The following is a 16135-nucleotide window of genomic DNA, read 5'->3' on the forward strand; positions in this document are numbered from 1 at the left end:
AATAACGGTCGTGGATTGATGCCAACGGCGCAGCCATTCATATGCTGGACCAGGGTAATTCCATAGCTCTCGCGTCTCGTCTACCTGAACATTATGGAGTGGAAACATAGGCTGTCACCATTACGCATGGGAGTGCAATTTGTACTTGGAGATAATAGTTGTCCATTAAATAGTGGGTTATTAGGCCGGCCCTATGGGAGCAGTAGGCCTAATACCTCGAAAAGTTTGCAAACTTCGATGTTGGCTACGGTGACTCATACTGCCATTGTCTGAATTTTTTTTTTTTACAGACCAAAATCACCATCTTTGTGTAGGCTTACAAAATTAATTTCATTGTTAATGTACCTTCTCCAACATCTTAAATTCATGTGTGTGTGGGGGGGGTTACTTAATGAGGCTTGTTACATGACGTCACAAAGGCAGACATGTTGGAAGACCACTGCTAGAAGATGAGCCAGTTTAGAAACGCCAATGGGAGCGCTAATGATACCATAAAGTTCAGTCGCTCTGGCTTTTTCTTAGTAATTAAGACATGCTGAATTGGAAGCTTCAAAATGGGTTTTGCAAGTCCATCAGACCTAATGTATGTGCTCAGAGTGTCTGTGTACTGTTGGGCAACTCAAGTCTGTAAGACCACGGATGGGGATTCCAGTTGAATGTCTTAAGATGAGACTCGTTAATTCGCAATACCTGAATGTTTCCTAAGAGGTTGACTTTAGCGCAGTGGATAGAATTGCTTCGCAGTGGGAGTTCCTCTTTGAGTTTGAGGTGCTGGGTCACAAGAGTGGCCAGAAGACAGTATGTGGGCCAAGGAGGTGGGCTAGGTGGATAAACAGAATATATCCAGTTTCCATCTCATTTCCTACAGCAAAGGCCTTCAGTTACTCTCACAAAGTCTAGTTTCTCGTTTTTCAGGCTGGCGTCCCAGATAGCAAGTGGATGTGTAATAATTCTGGGCCATATATGGGCTGGAACTAAGCCACAAGGGCCAGATCCCGCCTGTATATGGCCCAGATCCGCTTGCTATCTGGGGCTGCTCTTCACATGGATTATTTCCGTATTGTTCATTGTGATGATCCACAGCCACACAACTGGTCTGGTAAACCTCTGACAGTACATTACATTTACTCGCATTATATTCAGTCATTTAGTTATCATTGAGAAGTTTCCTTTGTTGCAGGCACACCACATGGTCAAACAAACAAATCACATGACACAGGTTTTGTTCATACATTACACTATCTTTATTTAGCAGTTTGACAGTACATTAGTTCTATTTGTAGCGCACATTTAGTTACTTTTGTACAGTTCAATAGGCTATAAGATCTTAGGTATGGTGTCTGATTTGTGTTTGTTTGGAGTTACCAGTGCTGTGGAGGGATGACATGCCAGGCAGGAACAAAAGGGACACGCCCCCCAGTCTCCGCCCTTAAATAGAGGAGGCGGTCAATTTGGCCTAGTCCAAAAGTTGCTGGATTGTGGGGGGAGTGTTATGTTTAGTTTGAGTATTTCAGTTATTTCTTTGGATCTTTGTATTTGGATCTTTTGTTATGATTTATAGTATATTGTAATTATGTTCATCCTTTTTCCTAGTTGCCTTATTTTGGTTATTTGTGGGTTAGGTTGTATGTTTGTCTATTGGTAAACCCCTATTGTTTCTTAATGGTCTGATCAGCCAGTATATAACTTTCCCTTTGTCTTCAGTTTGGGAGGTCTTCTGTTTGTGGCAACCCTTTGATTAATTTGACCTCTTTTATGGGTCCAGCACTTTGTCTCATTCTTATGTTTTTTGGGTAAATAAAAACCCTAGTTTTCTAAACTTTGCCTATGACTCCTCTTGCCTTCCGGTTTGGTTCCTGACATGCATATGTATTTTTTTTTTTTTTTTTAAGTAATGTCTTGCACTTTTTTTTTTTTTCTCTTATGACTGTTTTTTGTGCAACATTATGCCAATTTGGTAACAAGAAAATAAAAGTTTTTACTCTTTTGGTTCAAATAATGTCCATAGTGAGTGGTCATCTCATATCAAGGTCCCATCTAAGTTCCTTGGGACCTAGGTCTACTTTACTCAGGCAAACACGTCTTTGAATAACTTTATTTAGACTGCATAGGTAAGCCAACTTCATTTCTTTTCCCTGGTGGTCTAGATGAATAATAATATAATCATACTAACATAATAATAGTACGTACTTCAAATACTGCTTAAACAGTCAAAACAACAAACTAATAAAGGGAAAATTATAAAATTAATGATGAACACTAACTATACTCATACATTGTACTGTATCTTTATATGTCCTTTCACCTCTAATCCCAGCATTGACTTTACATTTTCCAAAATCAACTCTTGAACAAATATATCACATATGAACACAACAAAAATCACATTTGTCCACCTCTCTCTAACTCAGATTTAAAAAAAAACTAAAACAGGTGGATCAGCTCCAATCAAAGGGTGAAATGAATCCAATTGCAGCATAGGTGGTGTGAAGGTTGACCAATCACACTACAAACATTAGTTGCTGTATAAGTCAAGACAAAAAGTAAATACGTTAAAGTGATGAATTAATGGCCATTAAGGGTCACTATATAATTGTAAGCTACAGTTAACTTGTAAGTTTTAGCTATTACTGTAGCTAAAGCTAATAATTTTATGTTATTATTAACGTGTATATTATAGCTTACTACTTTCACCAAGAGAAACATGTATATTATAGTTCATTAACAGCTAAGAATCCTGCATTATATATATACATATATACCATATCATATATAGCCTATTATAAATAATATTCATATCATATAATGGGGTGCATTTCTATCGTGGTGAACTTACACCACACTGTATTTATCCAGCTGGCTAATGGAATGGGACTGAAAAAAAGAATATACACTATATGGACAAAAGTATTGGGACACCTACATAAACTCAACCCCACTGAACACCTACACAAACTCAACCCCATCCAACACCTACACATTCAGCTCAACCCCATCCAACACCTACACATCCAACTCAACCCCATCCAACACCTACACATCCAACTCAACCCCATCCAACACCTACACATCCAACTCATCCCCATCCAACACCTTTGGGATGAACTAGAACGGAGATTGCGAGCTAGGCCCTCTCGTCCAACATCAGTACTTGGACTTCACTAATGCTCTTCTGGATGAATTGGTACAAAAATCCCACAGACACACTCCAAAATCTTGTAGAAATCCTTCCCAGAAGAGTGGAAGCTGTTATAGCTGCAAAGGGGGGATCAACTCCATATTGATGCCTCTGAATTTAGAATAGGATGTTATAAAAGCTCCTGCAGGTGTGTAGGTGTCCCAATACGTTTGTCCATATAGGGTTTCTATCTTTGGAGGCCAGAAGGGTAGCAGGATAGCGCAGTGCAGAGCAGGATGTACTGTTCCAGCCAAGCCAATGGGAGCGCTCATATTTAGCCTTAATTTGGCTCAATTTAAGCATCTTTTTAACCCTTATTTTGAAATCCAAGCTGCACAAACTGTTTGGATGAGGAATACATGATATGGTGCAGGTGATGGAGCTTGTGCTCCCAACAGACAGAAGGTGAGTGAAGAATGCGGAATGGAGATGGTAACTCGTCCACTGTGTTGTGAACCGTTCCCTTAATCAACTACCCTCGGTTTGGGTCATGATGAAGATGAAAGGTAGTCAAGGTTCAAACTGATCTTCATGTTGGTTGATCTTATACAACAATCAACACAGCGGACTATTAGTTAGTAAAATATACGGTGGACTAGGATGTTATATTTACCAGGTGGGGTTAGTAGTCACACCACTGCTCTTTTGTTCAAGATATTCACCCATATCTATATCATGTTCTTATATGTTCAGTACATATCTATGAGTCCCCCACTCAACCTTCATCCTTTCCGGGCTTAGGACCGGCTAGTGTTATGTTAGGCTCGTTGTCCATGAACCCCAAAATATGCAAATGTATGCAAATTTGGCCTTGGGCAACATCATTGGTTCTAAGCTGGAAAAAGCGACCATAGAAGCTTTGGCTCAAGTTGCTGATTTGTGCCGCTCTCTGGGCAAACAGAAACATTCTTGAGATTTCTGGCCATTTGTGGAATCAGCATTTGCTCAAGCACTCCCAAACCAAATCTCACACATCACATTTAATTACACTAGGCGGATTTACAGTAATTATCAATGTGATCTCACATGCGCCATCGTTACTCCCTAAAGCTGTCTGGGGTAGGATATGTTATACTGTACCTCTGAAAACAGAAGTAGAGTTCATGGACTTCCTCTTTGTGATAATGAATTCACGATACCTGCAGTGCAGCCCTGCTATAACATGTTTATTATTTGCAGTGCAAATATGACACTTCCATTGGCTCTCATGAGACAACGTCCCCCTCCATCCAGAACTGACCCTCTACTCTGCACCTTTGCTTCACTTTTGCCACATAATCTAACAGAATATCTTTTTTGGTTCCAAAACACATTGCCAACTGATTATTATTACTATTATTATTGTTATTACTATTCATATTATATCTTTATATATTATCTATATATTATGTTATTTTATCTTATCTCCATATCTATTATTTTTTCCATTTTAATGAATGGTCGTAAAACTTCCACAGCTTTACTTTACTGTGTTTATAAACCTGTGAGATCTACTATGGCCTTGATGAAGATGGTGTCGTCCCTCAGATAGGAGCTTTTGCCGGCCAATTTAGCCAACGGGCAGAAGAGCGGACACCCGCTGGCGATGTTCATCTCACTGATTGGCCGTTGGAAGGAGGTGGAGCTGACGTCTGGCCGGAAGGCATCGATGATGTGTTCCCTGTTGTTCTGGTCCAGCAGCATCAGAGTGACCTAGAGAGACACACAGGACAGACTCAGTAGGTTGTAGTTCCTGTTCACATTCATGAATGAATGAATGAAACTTGTATTTAATATGTGTAATGGATTTTAACTGATCTAGTCAAAAAGGATTTAACCAAGATTCGCATCAAACAGGTTAAGTCTGGTTTATTGAGAAAACATACGAGCGCAAGGACTTCCGGACAACGCACATGAGTGGTTCATCCAAAGAAGTGCCGCCTCCTGATCTTGCGCTGCCTTATATTCAAGCAAAACACAGGTACGGCGCTTCCAGGATGTGATTGGCTAACCCATTGTACGTCATATGAAATGGCAGGTGTGGCCGAGAATACAGACATGTGACATGGGAAAAGGCGGCAATTTCTTGGAGACAAAGGGACAAAGGATGGTTATTCTGGAGTAGACAGATTCTAGGTGTGTGGTCCTCCTGGAGGCCATCCTGTAGGTTAGCACAGCTATGTGAACGGTTGGACAAAGGTTTAAGGTGTTTGGAATAGAAAGGTCTTGAGGCCAGTTGTAAATTCTATGACATATGGACATCACAATTCCATTGGAACAGTGACAGTGGACAGACCAGATGCATTGCTTAAGTGTTTGTAGCACAAGTGCTAATTTTCAACACCAGTCCATAGGAGGCTTTTCTCAAAGATAATAAATAGAATAAAATATGCAGTACAAAACCAAACAGTATACGTACAAAATACAGAATTAAAATCAGATTCTAACAATCACAGCACATAATTAACAGAGCGAGAGGTCCATGATCACAACTACGGGTGGCTGTAGCTCAGTTGGTAGAGTGGATCGTTCAATGATCGAAGGGTCAGTGGTTCGAATCCCAGCTCTGACTGTCCACATGTCGAAGTGTCCTTGAGCAAGACACCTAACCCCAAATTGCTCCCAATCAGCAGGTTAGCACCTTGCATGGCAGCTACCGCCATTGGTGTGTGAATGTGTGTGTGAATGGGTGAATGAGAGGCCATTGTAAAGCGCTTTGAGTGCCGCTAAGTTGGAAAGCGCTAAGTGCAGTCCATTTACCATTTACAAAACCAGTCTGTGTCTACACATGTGAGCACTGCTGCTTTGATCTGAACCAGACTTTGAGTCCTCTGTTAAAGACGTTGACATTGGACTGCAGTTTTAAGTCAGTAGGCAGCGTGTCGGAGTGGGGGGGTACAGTACAGTCTGTTCTACGTTGTTCAGCCCGACAGCGTTAGAAAGCAAAAGGGTCCCCTCTCACCTTCTGGCTGAAGGGCCACTTGAGCAGAGCGTCACACTTGCCCCTCATCACCACGAAGAACAGCGACAGGTGCGTGCCCCGCCCCGTGCCGTCGCCGTTCAGGTAGAGCCTCAGGCACATCTTGTAGCCGTACTTGCTGGAGTAGAACGCTGCGGAGGAGGAGAGGAGGAACCAGGTCAGGTACGACAGTGGTTTAGGGATAGGGCTGGGTACTGATTCGAATTTTTAAGAATCGATTCGATTCAGATTCACAAGGTTCAGAATCGATTATCACGATTCAATTCGATTCAATATCGATTCGGTTAGTGTTACTAAAACCTGTTTTTTTGAGCTGTAACCTTAATTACATGACTGCCAAGTTATGCAACACATCAATACTAGGGCTGAGTATCTATACTGATTTCCAAAAATGAATGAATGAATGAATAATTGAATGAATTGATGAACTATTCATTCCTTAATTTATTCATTCATTCATTGAATAAAAGATCGATTTTGGGATTCATGAATCGATTCGAATCATTTGATTTGATCATTTATAAGTACGTATGAATGATGCGTAAAGACTGAGTTGGCTATTCGCATACAAGTATATATGCAATATATAAACTAGCTAAGTAGTTGGAAAATGCCTGGGAAAAGAGAAAAAAAGTTCTGTATAAATTCTGTATAAGTTCTTCAAGTAAAGTGTTTGTTTGGGTAATTTTTGTTTTTACTCTTTATTTTGTACTGTATTTTTATTTGTTTTGTTTTTTTCCACGTCATGTCTAAGCGATTCCAGAAGAAGTATGCACTGTAAAACAAAAATGTGGTGTCTTGTAATCCCAAGAGAGATGGGCCAGAGATGGCATGACACTGAAATAAAAATTAACTGTATTCTTTATCATCTTTATATTATGTTCCTCATTGTTCATCTATATAATTTATCAGGGCTTTAGATTTCTGGAAATTGCAGTTAGCTTACAGTATGCTGTATATAGTATCACATGCTGCATGGCTTACACAATTATTCCTCCCAGCCTCCAGCATCGGTACGATACTTTGACTAACAGAGGAAAACACGAGCGCATGCTTATGGAATTACAGTTATGTACAGGGTGAAACCAGATGAAGGCCTCAAGGGCCTCACATGAGTATCATGCTTGCTATCCCATGTTTAGATAATGACTCAAGCATGTGACCGTGAACCCAGGGTTTTTAGAGCAGGGAAATATGGAAATATTCTTTTGAGGCGTTTCCCAACTAGATGTTTTTACAAAACTCCCAAGGACAAAATAGCCAATAATGTACAAAAGTCATTTCCTGAGCCTGGAAAACAGCCCAACATAGCTGGAACAATTGAACCATTTTGGCATTGTTGGCAGGCAGGTTGGGAGGATCCCCGATCCAGTCAAACAAGGACATGAGGGTTAGGTGTAACCGGCTCCGCTCTGACCTGGTGAGAACATGGCGGGCGTGCGTCCGCCCACGGCTTCCTGGCGCCGACGGGAGAAGTCCCCGATCTTCCAGACGAAGACGCCGTCGTAGGTGCAGAACTGCAGCTCGCGCAGCACCTGGTCACTCTCAGCCAGCTGCAGGTCTCGCATGGTCACTGTCCTCTCCAGCTGACGCACCTGGACACCAGGGACAACCTGTCACTGCCACTCTTCCATTGTCCCGCACCCAATGAAATCCAGTAGGAGCTTTTTTTTTTTTTTTTTCTTCCCTCTGGAATATGTAGGGGTGGGACCTATGCCCACCCCCCCTTTCTTCTCTGTAAAGCGCATTGTGTTGCCTCTGTGTATGAAATGCGCTATATAAATAAAGTTTGATTTGATTTGATAATTTGACCCCTATACGTTGTAATTCAAAAATTAGTTTATTCTCTGATCAAGACATTGTCATAGGAAATATTGATTTTGTTTCACACTGTCCTGTGTGTTTTACAGTAGGGCAGCTGTCTGTCTGTTTGCCCTGATGACCCCTTCTAAAGCCTTCATTGCAGGAGACAAGAGGTCCCCTCCTCTCAGCTCTCTGTGATCACTGAAATGTAGAGGTCAGCTGTTGAGCTGTAGAACTGACCTACTCACTGGTAACCCTGTCATATGATTGGTTAGTGGAGTTTTACATCTGCATGTAGGGTTGTACCCACAGTGGATACAATGCTGTGTTTTGAGGATTGAGAGGAATCCAACCATGTCCACCTCTTGACATTTGGTTGATTTAACTAACCGCTAGATCGACAAGACGCCCAATTTCATTCAACAACTCTACATGATGACGCACTTTTTGAATCTAATCCTAGATAAAGCTTTCTTTTGAGGCTAAGTGTAACAGTTTGTAAAAGAATGCAGAACGGCTGGAAAGAGAACATTCCAGACTATAGATGGAGCTCAGAGAGCACAGACCTCCGCCCATGAAGGCATTCCGTGGCTCTGTGACCTTCCCATGTTGAGATAGGGCCGTTTCAATTCCCCCTATTGACAATGAATGGGATGAGTAGTTGAGGATGATACTGCTAGACTGCTGAACTGCTGCTGTACTTGTTACACATGGAATAAACTTTCTATTCTATTCTATTATATGGGGGGAATCTTTTGCTCCAAGAGTCCAAAAACTGAACAGATGTGAATGGCTGGCCATGTTTGGGGGGCTGTGATTCAGATACGCGCCAAAATTGCATGGGTTCGAAATTGGCCCATGCTGCACCCCTCCACCGAGTCTCATGAAAATCTGTCTGGTAGTTTCTCGTAATCCTGCTCGTAACAAACAAACCAAGAATCGGCTCCTGTACCCACCCCGATTTGACCCATGCTCCACCCTTCCAGTTTCGTGAAAACTTGTCTCTTTGCGTAATCCTGACAAACAAACAAACGAACGAACGAACACACGCCACCGAAAACATGACCTCTTGCCCTGCTCTGTCGCTGGGGTGGAGGTAACTGAACTATCAAAGGTGACTCTGACCTTTTGTAATGCTACAGGCGAAGGTTTCTGCTGTCTATTTTCAAATGTAGAAGAATGCAGAGGACCCAGTGAGCCTGGAAGCCCGACCTCCTCGCAAAAATAATAATAATAATTACGTTTGCACTTGACTTCTAGCCAAAGACTCCTTCAGCCAATCAGGGTAACAAAACGTTTGCCCAATCCAGTTGGAAGAACAGCGAAAATGTCCTTTCCTCCGAGAAACTCCACTAATGCATCTTGTTCATGTTTAATTGTTATTGAGTCTTTTTCTGCAATAACATCACTTCTACTAACATTAACCTACCGCTTGTTGCTTAGGGACAAGCAACACTACTGTTTTGCCAGTGGCCTGTAATTTCATTTTCATGCCTCAACTACGGGAACCAATCAGTGGCCGTATCCCCACTGTGGGGCGGTACAGAACAGCAGCTAGTACCTGATTGGCCCAGTTACAATTGCAATTTCTAGAAATCGATGTGGATGGAAAGGAGTCCAGCCTGATCCGTGGAGAGCAGAATGTGAGCTGACCTGATCACCATGGCGACGCCAGACTACCAGTGACAAACAGACGGCCGGCCTACAGCCCAAGTTGCCTGATGAAGACCTAAGGGTCGAAACATTGCTTTTTTCCAATAAAGTGAACCAGGAGATATCAGTGTGTGGATCTCTCCTCACGTATGTACTCTGAGATCCAGCATCTGGCCTATTCAGGTTGGATGTGCTCACAGCTCTTTGGCCTTCTGCCTCCAGCCCAGGCCTGTGTGCTTGGTGAGCCTAATCCAGACGGGGGCGTGACCAGTACCTTGTTGCCCAGATTCTCGATCTTGTCCTGGTCCAGGCGATGTTGACGTGACGCGGCCTCTAGGGACAGCGAGCTTCTCTCCACCTCTCTGTTCAGCACACACACTATGTTCTCCAGAGCCTTCACCTGCAGGAACACAACACAGTGTAGAAGATTTTTAGCTGATCTAGTCAAAAGGGATTTGCCAAGATTCGCTCAAACAGGTTAAGTCTGGTTTATTGAGCATACATACAAGGACTTCAGGACAACGCACGTGAGTCCAAGAGAAGTGCCCCAGTCTGGTCTTGCGCGGCCTTATATTCAAGCAATACACAGGTATGGCGCTTCCAGGATGTGATTGGCTAACCCAATTTACACGTCATATTAAATGGCAGACGTCATCAACAGTGGTCGAGGGATACAGAGTAAAAAGGCCTGAGAATTTTATTATGGAACATTTAACAAAAAATTCAATTATTTTCTCTCCACATGCAAATCATGTTTTTTGATGTCTTGATTCAGAAATCACAGGAAACAAGGAAACAATGACAGGAAACAAGGTAAAAAAGATGACATGATTACTAGTCTAAAAAGCAGACAACCATTGACCAAAAATCCTTGATTCAAAGTTTGACAGAAACAAGGTAAAAAGATGACATGGTGACCAGTGTAAAACAGCCAAAGTTCTGAAAAGGGGAAAAAACCTCTTGGTCAATTTAGAGGAAAAAACCCAAAGAAATAACCCTTCAAACTCATTTATCAGCTCATGTTTCAACCATTGTAACTCTTCTAAAACAAATATGATATTTCTTCAAGATAATTTCAAAGGTCATTCACTCCTGTTGTGAACAATCGAATGCCATTGGGGAAAACAAGGCGACTCCTCTTCTGGATCGCAGCTTCCATGTTTGCGTGTCTGAATGTTCAATGTTGGTTCCAGTGCGTGCGTGTGTGTGTGTTTTGATGCAGTCATTGCTGTTGAGCTTGTCCACGTTGTCATAACAACGACCACGAGAAGGAGGTGACCGGCAAGGTCACTCTTCGATTGCTCATCAGAGGAGAGGACAGTGTGGCGGCCCACTGCTTTGCCTTTGAGATCGGCTGCATGGACCGTCCTCTGCTGCTTGGACCCGCCGACAATGGCTCGCATGGACCCACAAAATCCTCTCAGCTACTTTGACAGCTATTCTATTCCATTCCATTCCATTCCATTACAGTCATTTAGCAGACACTTTTATCCAAAGTGACTAACAATAATTGCATTTAACGTAGGAAAAGCCAATGTACTAGTACTTGCCAGAACTCACAAGTGCATCTTCTTTCTAAAACAAGTGACCAAGAGCATAATCTAGTGCTGAAGGCAAAGTGCAAGAATAGCAATCTAAAGTACAGTGCAATACAATAAGTGCTTAGGAGGGAGGATTGTTGTAGGACTTCTTGAAGAGATGAGTTTTGAGCCTGCGGCGAAAGATGGGCAGCGACTCTGCTGTCCTGACATCAGTGGGCAGTTCATTCCACCACTGCGGGGCCAGGACAGAGAAGAGCCGTGACCGTGTCGATCGACCGCAGGGGCCACGGAGTGATGGGGCAACCAGTCGCCCCGAGGTAGCAGAGCGTAGCGGTCGGGAGGGGGTGTAGGGTTTGACCGTGGCCTGGAGGTAGGAGGGGGCTGTTCCTTTCATTGCCCTGTAGGTTAGCGCCAGAGTTTTAAACTGGATGCGAGCCGCTACAGGGAGCCCGTGTAGGGAATGGAGGAGGGAAGTTGTGTGGGAGAACTTGGGGTGGTTGAACACCAGGGGACAAGTTCCAGGGGTTTAATGGCTGACACTGGGGCCCCAGCGAGGAGGGAGTTGCAGTAGTCCAGGTGGGAGATGACCAGGGCCTGGATGAGCACCTGCGCCGTTTCATCAGTGAGGAAAAGGCGAATCCTCCTGATGTTGTAGAGCATAAATCTGCAGGAGCGTGTGACGGATGTGACATGTGCGGAAAACGACAGTTGGTCATCCAGGGTCACACCCAGATTCCTCGCAGTCCGAGTCGGGGTCACCACTGTGTCTTCAATGGTGATGGCCAGGTCCCGGTGCGGGCAGCACTTCCCCGGGAGGAACAGCAGCTCAGTCTTGTCCAGATTGAGCTTGAGGTGATGTGTCGTCATCCACTCCGAGATGTCAGCCAAGCACCCAGCTATGCGTGTCTCCACTTGTGTATCAGAAGGGAGAAATGACAGGACCAGTTGGGTGTCATCGGCATGGCAGTGACAGGAGAAGCCATGCGAGCGAATGACAGAGCCCAGAGATGTAGTGTAGAGGGAAAACAGGAGAGGACCCAGAACAGACCCTTGTGGAACCCCCGTAGTCAGACTACGCGGTCCCGACATCGACCCTCTCCATGTCACCTGGTAGGAGCGGCCCGTCAGGTAGGATGCAAACAGGGATTGTGCAGAGCCAGCGATGCCTTTCTCCTCGAGGGTGGAGAGGAGGATCTGGTGGTCTACCGTATCAAATGCTGCTGACAGGTCTAGGAGTATCAGGACAGAGGAGAGAGAGTTCGCTCTTGCAGCATGGAGTGACTCGGTCACTGCAAGGAGATGCAGCCTTGAACTCGGACTGGTGGGGATCTAGGAGGTCATTCTGGTGGAGGTACGAAGACAGTTGGTTAAGGATAGCACGTTCAAGTGTTTTGGATAGAAAGGATAGAAGGGAAACCGGTCTGTAGTTTCTGACATCAGAGGGGTCGAGAGATGGTTTCTTTAGGAGGGGGGTGATTCCACACAGGCCTGAATGCCATGGTCCTGATTGCTCCATCTTCTGCGGGTAGGTTCACCCCGCTACTTCTACTTCTCTTCCATGTCTTCTGGCCACTTCTTCCCAGGCTGCTCGTCTGCTCCTTGGTCTGGGATGCCCCGGCAACGGCTCTCGTGGACCCACGAAGTTCTCTCAGCTACTCTGGCAGCCGTCTGCGTGGTGAGTTGAATCTGGTACGGCCCCAGGTCACGGATCAGGACCCAATCCCCAGGCTTGGTGTGATGCAGGAACCCCTCTTTCATCAGGAATGGTCATCAGCAGTCTGTTGGAGATATTCTCAGAAACATCGTTAACTGCAAGTCACATTCTATCATCTCCTCTTCATGGCATGAGACTGATCCTGCTTTGGGGAAACGGTGTTAGTCATAGTCAGGAAAACTTAAACAGGTTGCGTTGGTCAGTCTCTGTTTAAGTGTCGTTAGAGTCAGTCGGGCTCGTCAGTCCATGTAGTTTGTCAGTGGGGACCTAGCTCTTGTCCATTTACCGAATCGGACAGTAGCAGGGATCTAGGCTCTGCAGTAGCATCAGGGGCAGTGTAAGAATTACTTTAACACGCCCAGTCCCCAGTCGTGATCAAGGTAATTTACCTGTTCACGCACCAATTGGATTTTGCTCTTAGAATTTCTGTGGCCATTTCATGAAATAAAAAATAAAAAATTTCTCGTCTTAACAAAACAACGCCCCCTAAGGGTGAAAACGAAAATTCCCTGAAGTTGGGTGAAACAGAGATGGGGGGAAAAAAAGCATTACTCAAATAAAATAACACTAAAATGAAATCGCTTCATCTACAATTAACAAAATATCAATTATCTAAAACTTCCCTCTTCTGCGTTTGAGGACAGAGTATTGGGCACGCTTCGGACAAAATGGTCAATCAATCAATCAAGTTGGATTTATATAGCACCCTTCATGATACCCAGAGCGCTTTACAGAGTCCAGTATTCATTCAGACACAGTCATACCGGTGGTGGTAAGCTACATCTGTAGCCACAGCTGCCCTGGGGCAGACTGACAGAAGCGTGGCTGCCAATCAGCGCCTAAGGCCCCTCCGACCACCACCAACATTCATTCACATTCATACGTTGCATGTCTTTATGATGATGGGGGAAGCCGGAGTACCCGGAGGGAACCCACGCAGGCACGGGGAGAACATGCAAACTCCACACAGAAAGGACCTGGAACGACCGGGATTCGAACCCAGGACCTTCTTGCTGTGAGGCGACAGTGCTAACCACATGACAACAGCCACACCATGCGTTACTGGATCTGGAGCCTAGACCATGGGTTCCCAAACTCCATCCATGTGGGCCTCCCCTCCATTTTGCAAGGCAGCATTAGCTAGCCCATATCGTTACACAGCTAAGTTAGCTCAGTGGCACCTGCTGCTAGTTAACGTTATGATGTTTTCGCACAATACATTCATGCCTGCGGGGGAGGCTCTCTCAGCACTATCCACAAATTTAATATACATCTCTCCCATTATTTATTTCGATTTTCTGACCTTTAGAATCACGTTTCATTCATAAAAACCATAGACAATTCAAAATTAAAAAATGTTTTCCTTTTTTTTTTTCTTCTAACCATCCCTCCGCGCCTCCCCTGAATTTCTTTGGGGCCCCAAGGGGAGGCCCGCCTCACAGTTTGGGAATGCCTGATCTAGACATATTAAGGGTGTGGTCACGTCTGCAACAGCGTGGTCCTGTAGCCTAGCGGCCTGGCTCCTCTGGGTCGGTTAGCGCCAGCGTCAACCATCAGCTCTCAGACGCTGAGGAGATCAACCCGTTGTGATTAATAACAGCGGCTCCAAATACTCATTTGTGCCGACCGCAGTTAGAATGCTGAATGGGGCCAAATGAAGGAATGAAGTTGTGCAATAGTCAAGGTGTTTTTCTTCTCTTTTTTTTTTTTTCCTCACTGGGGCAAGTGCAATGTGGGTTGTGTGCAATAGTCTATGTATGTGCAATGTGTTGTGTTGTGTACAGTATGTGCAATGTGTTGTGTATGTACAATGTGTTGTGAGTAATATGTGTAATGTGTTTTGTATGTGCAATATGTTGTGGCCAACGTGTTGTGTGTAGTATATGTATGTGAGACATGTGATGTGTTGTCCTCCTCTGTTTCTATGTAAAGAGTTGATTTGTGCAGGAAACAAGTCCAAGACAAATTTCCCTGAGGGGACAATAAAGTATATTCTATTCCAATGCAGCCGTTGCGTTCGACGCCTGCGTCCGACGTTGAGAGAACCGCAGAGGTTCGCGTCTTGATTTTTGACAGACGCCGACGGTCGACGCTAATGGACGCGGACGTGGAGCCGAGGGGAACCGGGTCTCGACCCTCACAGACAGTAAGAAAGACCCTCAGAGTCCGTGAGACCCACCTTCTGTTCCAGGCCGACCGTGGGTCCGGAGGCGGCGGCCCTGCTCCCGGGCGTGGACTCGGCGGAGGCGCCGTCGTCGGGGGCGCGGTACAGACCCAGTCCAGAGTCCTCCTGCCACTCGCCCGGGCCGCTGGTTTCGGGGGGGGTGCGCTGGTGCAGGGACAGAATCATGGCCAGGAGGAGGCGCAGGTGCTCCACAACGCTGCTCTGCTCGTGGTCGCTGCTCGTCTTCCCGTTCTCCAGCTGGGGCGGCAGAGGGGACGGACAGAGAGGACAGAAGACAGTTAGAGGACAGAGGGGACAGACAGAGGGGACAGAAGACAGTTAGAGGACAGAGGGGACAGAAGACAGAGGGGACAGAAGACAATTAGAGGACAGAGGGGACAGACAGAGGGGACAGAAGACAATTAGAGGACAGAGGGGAAAGGAGACAGAGGGGACAGACAGAGGGGACAGAAGACAGTTAGAGGACAGAGGGGACAGAAGACAGAGGGGACAGACAGAGGGGACAGAAGACAGTTAGAGGACAGAGGGGACAGAAGACAGTTAGAGGACAGAGGGGACGGACAGAGGGGACAGAAGACAGTTAGAGGACAGAGTCAACGTGGCAGCTGTCTGGTGCTGGGCGGGTGGTCAAGGTTCTGGGTGTGGTTTTTTCATGTCTGTTGCCCTTTAATGGTGACTGTTCATGTATACAGTATATTCACCCTTTCACCACTAGAGGTCTCCACATGGATGATAGCCATGAGCCACACCCATATGGGATGACGTCTGAGTGCTGTCACCAGGTTACTATCGACTGCATTGAGTTGCTATGTTTGTCTGTCACAAGACTGTGACAGGGATGTATTTTTGTAAAACTCGGCTCTATTCAAGTGTACTGACTCACAATGACTATACAGTCTAAGAAAATGAGGTTTACCACACCTCTAGTTAATTTGGTCAAGGGATCAATGTACTTGTGTGTGCTTTTGTTACCATTAGACCACAATGATAATATATGATCTAGTTAAAGGTTGGATAGATAGTTTGCTTTTGGCTTTATTTGGTAAAATTGGCATAATATCCTTTCATCTATCAGTAACAGAAGTGCTCTGAGAATAAACTT

The 16135-nt window shown here is 44.8% G+C and overlaps 1 protein-coding gene across 2 annotated transcripts in view; it reads right to left on the reverse strand.

Moving 5' to 3' along the window:
* Positions 1–1273: 1273 nt before the first annotated feature.
* The window catches only part of traf2b (Tnf receptor-associated factor 2b), a 30583-nt gene continuing 15721 nt past the window's right edge, over positions 1274–16135 (reverse strand). For both annotated transcript variants that reach the window (XM_084441577.1, XM_084441576.1), the window contains exons 8-12: positions 15028–15270; positions 9868–9993; positions 7555–7732; positions 6120–6268; positions 1274–4870 (exon numbers count right to left, since the gene is read on the reverse strand). In XM_084441577.1, the coding sequence (XP_084297703.1) occupies positions 4652–4870; positions 6120–6268; positions 7555–7732; positions 9868–9993; positions 15028–15270 (915 nt within the window). In that variant the 3' untranslated portion in view covers positions 1274–4651. The remainder of the gene's footprint in view (positions 4871–6119; positions 6269–7554; positions 7733–9867; positions 9994–15027; positions 15271–16135) is intronic.

This window comes from Borostomias antarcticus (genome assembly GCF_949987555.1).
Source record: "Borostomias antarcticus genome assembly, chromosome: 8".
Taxonomy (NCBI): domain Eukaryota; kingdom Metazoa; phylum Chordata; class Actinopteri; order Stomiiformes; family Stomiidae; genus Borostomias; species Borostomias antarcticus.